Source organism: Bison bison, unplaced genomic scaffold (genome assembly GCF_000754665.1).
Source record: "Bison bison bison isolate TAMUID 2011002044 unplaced genomic scaffold, Bison_UMD1.0 scf7180017854230, whole genome shotgun sequence".
NCBI lineage: Eukaryota > Metazoa > Chordata > Mammalia > Artiodactyla > Bovidae > Bison > Bison bison.
This window is the reverse complement of record NW_011484803.1, coordinates 7,737-14,539: the sequence shown is the minus strand read 5'-3', so window position 1 is coordinate 14,539 and position 6,803 is coordinate 7,737. Positions and strand designations below refer to the sequence as shown.

The 6,803-nt window shown below is 60.4% G+C and overlaps 1 protein-coding gene across 1 annotated transcript in view; it reads right to left on the bottom strand.

The window, feature by feature from the left end:
• Positions 1–6,803, bottom strand: part of LOC105000272 (RIMS-binding protein 3A-like) — a gene marked incomplete at both ends in the record, with an annotated part of 17,916 nt that overhangs the window by 7,575 nt on the left and 3,538 nt on the right. Inside the window, 4 exon segments of the mRNA XM_010856049.1 lie at positions 3–331; positions 2,284–2,439; positions 4,625–4,640; positions 4,926–5,070. Coding sequence (XP_010854351.1) covers positions 3–331; positions 2,284–2,439; positions 4,625–4,640; positions 4,926–5,070 — 646 coding nt within the window.

Sequence of the window (6,803 nt, the reverse complement as noted above, 5' to 3'; positions counted from 1 at the left end):
GCCTCCCACTGGGAGCGCAGGTGGTCCGCCAGCTGCTGCCGCTCTCGCTCCGCCTCCTCTCGCAGCTGCCGCGCCCCGGCCGAGAAGCGCCGCCGCTCCGCCCGTCCGCGCGCCCGCTCCGCCTCCAGCTCCGCCCGCAGCTTCTCCAGCTCCCGCCGCTGTTCCTCCAGCGCCGCCGCCGCCGGGCCCGGAGTCGCCGGCTTCTGGGAGGCTGCGCGGCCGCCGTCCGCAGGGCTGGGCGAGTCCTTGCTCATGGTGGCCGCGGCCGGGCCAGACACCGGACCTCGTCTGGCCCGGGCAGCCTCTCGCCAACGGCCGCCGCCGCCCCGGGCTGCGGCCAACCGCCCCGCGCGCCCCTTCCGGTGCCCGACGGTCCTCGCGCGCCCCTTCCGTCACTGGGTGCGCTCTCCCACCTCCTGCGGTGGGCGCACGGGCCCGCGCTCCTCTCTCCGCTGCCTATGCCGCGCTGAGCTCCAGACCCCCGGGGCTGAACGCCGCCCGTGTCCATCCGGAGAAGCCCAGGGGTCTGTCTGTCTGGCCCCAGGCCTCTGCCTGGCCCTGGCAGCACGTGCCTTACGACCCTCTTCCTGGATGATACCTTTGAGGCCAAGGAACCTTGGTGAATCGAGAGCAGCTTGTCTGGGCCTGGAGAAAAGGGGCTTGCTACGGTCCTGAAAATCACCAGTGGGTGTGAGCCCACCCTGCTTGGCCCTGCCAAGGATTTGGGTGGTGTGGGTACTGAAAGGGCTTCCCAGGTGGCTCTGGTGGTAAAGAACCCAGCTGCCAATGCAGGAGATGCAAGAGACGCAGGTTCAATCCCTGGGTTGGGAAGATCCACTGTAGGAGGGCATGGCAACCCACTCCAGTATTCTTGCCTAGAGAATCCCATGGACAGAGGAGCCTGGTGGGCTACAGTCCATAGGGTCACAGAGAGCTGGACACAACTGAAGTGATTTAGCACGCACGTGCACACACACACACACACATACACACACGGGGACTGGAAATCACAACAGGATATGCTTGAACTTGGGGGTGTGCCCTGGGCTCACCTAGGGGAGGGTGTGTCTGGCTCCTGCAGCCCCGCTGCTCCTACCCTTCCAAGGACTCCTCCCAGGACTGTGTGCATTATCTGTTTAAACCTCCTAAGCCCATTTTACAGAGAAGCCTCTAGCCCGTGGCCTGGGCACGGTGGCAGCTGAGACAGGGCAGAAGGGTTCCTTCGAGGACCAGAGCCCTGAACTGTGATTGTCACAACCACCCTGGAGACCGCTCTGTGAGAGAGGGACCTCCTGACAGTCACAAGGCCCAGAAGTAACTGAAAATGAAAGTGTTAGTCACCTACTTGTGTCTGACTCTTTGTGAACCCACGGATTGTAGCCCGGCTCTGTCCATGGGATTCTCCAGGCAAGAATACTAGAGTGGGTAGCCTTTCCCTTTTCCAGGGGATCTTCCCAACCCAGGGATGGAACTCAGGCCTCCTGCATTGCAGGCGGGTTCTTTACCATCTGAGCCATCGGGGAAGCCCAGAGAAGTAACTGAGTAGGGATTCAAACCTGCAAAATTCTGCCTCCAGTTTCCACGGGCACTCTGATGCCATCTGACTGACCTCAAGGTTGCAGCTAGGAGGACCCCTTCGCAGGACTCCTCCCCGGGCTTCCTCTCCGGGAGGCTCACGTTTCACATCCACAGAAGGAGAGACTCAAGTGGAACCCGGAGGCGGTGGAGGGGCAGGGGAGGATTTGAAGAGTGCAGCTACCATGAGGACTGGGCCTGCCCTTGGGTCTGGCTCAGGAGTGCCCAGCTTTTCCGAAAAGAAAAACTAAAGGCCCTTGTGGGCCCTTCTGCTCCCCACACCGCCGCCCTGGAGGCAGCACTGCCGGAGACCTCTCACGGCTCTCCGTGGGGCAGTGCGTCAGATGCTTAGGGCCGTGGGCCTTTGGGGTCAAACGTCCCTTCAGCTTTTGACCTGCTTCCGTGTTCTCACCGCCATGCTGTGTGACCTCTCAGAGTTCCTTGACCTCTCTGAGCACTCATTCCCTCTGTTGGTAAGGTTTCAAGGAAGTGAGACTACACAGTGCCCAGAGCAAGCTCCCTGGAAGTTCACTCATTTTAGTCCTAGATCAGGAAACAGGCCTGCGAGGCAAGTATTTGCTGAGGCTGGCAGGGTGCCAGGGTGGAGCCAGCCCAGGGGCCTTCTGAGCTTCCTGGGGCTCACCCAGATGCCTCGTGGCAAGCAGGTGGGCAGATGCCTTGTGGCAGGTGGGCAGATGCCTCAGAGACCTGGGCGTCCATCCAGGCTCTGCCACTTCTTGCCTGAGCGACCATGGCTGGTTCTCTTCCTGTACTGCAGCATCAGCCTCGCAGGGTTGGGACCCTGTCGGCCCAGGACCCTGGGCTGGGTGTGCAGTGGGAGGCGCACCGGCCCAGGACTCTGGGCTGGGTGTGTAGTGGGAGGCGCACCAAGGTCTGTGTACGCTCCAGTCTCCCCATCTAGGGCTTGGCCTGGACTTTCACAGGCTTCTTCCCGGAGTCTGAAGAGGTGGCCTGGCTCAGAGGCCTCCGGGCTGCAGCATGTTGGGGACAACACAGAAATGACATGTGCTGTGCTCGGAGCTGATGCTTGCCATATGTTGTTTTCTGTTTCTGCTTCTTGTCTGTCTTTTTGGCCACCCCATGCAGCTCATGGAATCTTAGTTTCCCCACCAGGGATTGAACCCGCGCCTTTGGCAGTGAGAGCTCCAAGTCCTAAGCACTGGTCCACGAGGGTTATTTAAACCAGGCATTCGATATATGAGTGGTCTCAGTCCCTTTGGGTTCAGAGTTCTGCTCAAGGCAGGAGGCTGGTTAGTGGGCCCCACACAACCCCCAGTTTTGTCCACTCGCTACTAACCTTATCTAATCCTTTGGCCTCTGCTGAGCGGTTCCTCCTCCAGGAAGCCCTCCCTGACTCTCCAGGCTGGGCTTGGGCAACCCGGGACCCTGCAGCTCTGATCATACCACCCAGTGCCTCTCTTTTTGGAGCAGGAACGTATCTGGTACATGTGTCCCTGCCCAGAGTGGGCTGAGAGGAGGGGTAAGTGGAAGTCCCTCTGCAGAAAGGAGGGACAGGGACCCGGGGCCAGGCAGGCAGGGGACAAAGGGCATGGCTTCCCCGGGCCACCTGTATCCTCCATTCAGGTACCACCTGGCAGCAAGGAGGACCCCAGGCTCCAGGCTGCCGGCTGGGGCCCTGGGCAGGGGCCGCAGGCTGGGCCTGGGGTAAGGCTCAGGCCACTACAGTGGTGCTGGTGGAATCCTAAGCTGTGGAACACACACACACGCACATGCAGGCACACACATGCACACACCTGCATGCACACACACACGGAGACACACGCATGCACACACGCAGGCATACACATATACGCATGCACACAGTCACACATGTACACTGAGGCATACACATGTACACTCACGCACGTGCGCATGCACACACGCAGGCACACACATACATTCAGGCACACAGATGTCCATGTATGCACACACGTACATGTAGGCACACACAAGCAGGCACACATGTACACGCAGGCACATGTACACATGCATGCACACACATACACATGCAGGCACACACTCCCACACCCACCCACATGCACACACACACAGGCATATGCATACACCCACACGCACACACACACACATGCACACATACATACGCAGGCACACACACGCACTTGGCTGCTTCTAGCCCGGCCATCTGTGTGGCTGGAAGCTCAGGAACCTTGCTTACATCTGGCTCTTCCCTGCCCTGCTTGCCCTGGCACCACGTGACTCCTGGGGGACTCAGCTGGACCTCTGGTCCTACCCGTTTGCATCCAGTCTTTAATGTCGTGACCCCATTACTGACCCCGCTGCTCCTCAGGGTGTGGCACTGGGCGGCACCGGGGCCTTTACAGCTCAGGCTCTGCTGCTTGTAGAAGGGCTGTCTAGCCACGAGCCCCTTACAGGACCCTCAAAGTGAATTTCCCCTTCCCCCCACCAGCCTCTCTTCCGTGATCAACCTTCCTGTGTTGCTCCTGGTGCAGGACAGATAGACAGGCAGCCCTCTCACTCACAAGGCTTTTCCCAGGTAGATGCGCAGACAACCTTGGCCCCATCTTGCAGGTGGGCAAACTGAGGCTCAGAGAAGCCTCCACCCTTTTTGCTGCACTCATGTTTTCTTTCTCTTTTCTCCTGGTGTGTGCTTGTTTTTTGTTTTCTGGGCTGTGCAGTGAGGCTTGTGGGATCTTAGTCCCCCAACCAGGGATCAAGCCCAGGCTGTCAGCAGTGAAAGCCTGAAATCTCAACCACTGGACCTCCAGGGAATTCCTGATACTCTAGTTTTTTATCCTGTGTTCCTGTGAACGCTAATGTACCATGGGAGATGCCACTGGGCAGTGGCGAGTACTAAGAACACAGGGAATTTTGGCTCCAGGGGTCCTCTGTGAGAGGAGAGGTGGATGAGGGGGATGGGAGAGGTGAGACAGCGGGATGGTCCTGGTGGTCGTGGAGCCACAGGGCACATGCCTTCATGGGACCCCCAGGCACAGCTCTGTTGGACAGAGGCTTAGGTCCCGAGGCTCAGCGGAAGCAGGCAGCTTGCCTGGGTACATGGGCAGCTGGGGCAAAGCCAGACAGTCAGCTCAGGGCTTTGGGAGGGGCTCCGCAGCCTGGCCGATCTGTCACAGCCCCCAGGAGGGTAGTCAACAGTCAGGGGAGGAGGGCAGGCTGCTGCCAAGGAGCAGGACCCCGGCTCGAGCCCCTGGGAGCCCCACGGCACCATGCTACCACTGCCCGTGCTGGTGCCACCTGAGGGGCATCAGAGGAACATGATGGAGTGGCTGAGCAAGCAGGGGGCTCATCCGTCTCCCGCTATTCAAGCCGCACAGTGATCGTCCAGCGACCTGCAGACACCCCTGCAGGCTCTGAACTCGGGAGCCTGACTGCTTTCCTTGGGTCTCAGCTTTCTCGCCTAAAACACAAAAGGGATGGATCATACAGGCAGTTTTCAAAGGCAGCTCCCTCGCGCCTCGGGGGTCCTGGCAAATACTGTGGGGTGGGAAGGACGTGCTGGAGCTGACCAGACAGTCACATCATTTGTCAGGCTGTAAGGACTTCCCCCTGTGGCTCAACCGATAAAGAATCTGCCTGTAGTGAAGGAGATCAAGGTTCGATCCCTGGGTTGGGAAGATCCTCTGGAGAAGGGAATGGCAACCCACTCCAGTCTTCTTGCCTGGAGAATCCCATGGACAGAGGAGCCTGGTGGCTGTAGTCCATGGGGTGGCAAAGAGTCGGACACAACTGTTACTTCACTTTCCCTGTGGTCCAGCAGTTCAGACCCTGTACTTCCACATCATGGGGCACAGGTTCAATCCCGGGTCAGGGGAACTAAAATCCCACAAGCCTTGTGGTGTGGCCAAAGGAAAAAAAAAGGTATGCTGCTGTTAAGTTTGAGAACCTCTGGGTTAGACAGCCTTCTGTCTATCAGGGGCCCCACTGCCCCACTGCCCTGGTTCCCCGATCTGGAGAGGGGTCCCGTGGCCCTTGTGTCTGGCTCCGCCCCACACCTGCAGCCCCGTGCTCCGTGTCTGTGGCCGCTGGGCTGGGTGGCCATGGGGTCTGGGGTCTTGGGCTGCTTTTGCTCATCTGCCCTCTGCCACCCACGCCCTGAGCTGCTTGGAGCGCTCGACCTTGCTGAGGGTCCCGGGCTGCATCCTGAGAGGCCACCAGTGGCTTTAGGCTTCTGATCTCTGTGGCTGCAGTCGCCCCAGCTTTCCAGCCTGCTTCTCTTATTTGTGGGTCATCAGTGTGTTTTCTGCCCACTCTCCAAAGTCTTCTCAGCATCTGAAACAGCGCCCAGGACCGAGTCTGGGCCCGGTGAACACGTGGCTGGAGAAGACGAGGCCAGCCAGCCGGGGTGGCGGGCGTCCTGGTGCAGTTCACGGTCTACGGTCAGCATGTGTGCGCGCTCAGTCATGCTAAGTCACGTCCGATTCTTCTCAACCCCCTGGACTAGGGCAGACATAGGCGTTAAACACAGATATGGCAAAGGAACACGGTAGCAAGCTCCCAGTGTGGCCTTGGGCCGGGAGCCAGGGGTATGGTGCTAACCGGGAGAGGAGCCCATCCCAGCTGGGCAGGAGAGCCCAGGCTGCCCAGGGTGGGGACCCTGACTCCAGATGGAAGGACCTGCCAGGCCCTCGGCCCCTTCCCTTGGGGCTTTCTGCTGCAGGTCACGGGACTGCACCCAGAACCACCCCATCCTGGGGCGGTGTATACCTTCTCCAGGTCGACTCCGGGGCCCACTGGTCCACACCCCCACAGTGGGCAAGGGCAGCGGGTGCCAGCCTCCAGCTCTCCGGCTGCCCCTGCCCATGCTGGGCTGGTCTCTGTCTCGGCGGTCCTGGCCCCGCTGCCCCCGCCCCCTTGTCCCCCCTGAGGGTGACTGGCCCATTTCCACCAGCACAGGATAGGCCTCGTTCCTGAATCCTCGCCACAGTCGGGAGGCTGGCACTGTCCTCTCCGGAGGGGGAAACCGGCTGGGTTCCATGAGGCCCCAGGTGACCCAAGCCTGGTGCCGCCAGAGCCGGCCCCCGGGCTCTGACCACCTGGGCGTCACTGGGATACCCAAGCCGCTGTCTCCTGAGGACCCCGCGGCCACGAGCAGCAGCATCTTGACTCTTAGCTCCCACTGTTGTCAGGAAAGACCCATCCTCCATCTTCGGCATCTGCATCCCTCTCTGTTCTGGGCCCCTCCCAGCCACCGTCTTCCTGTGCAGCCG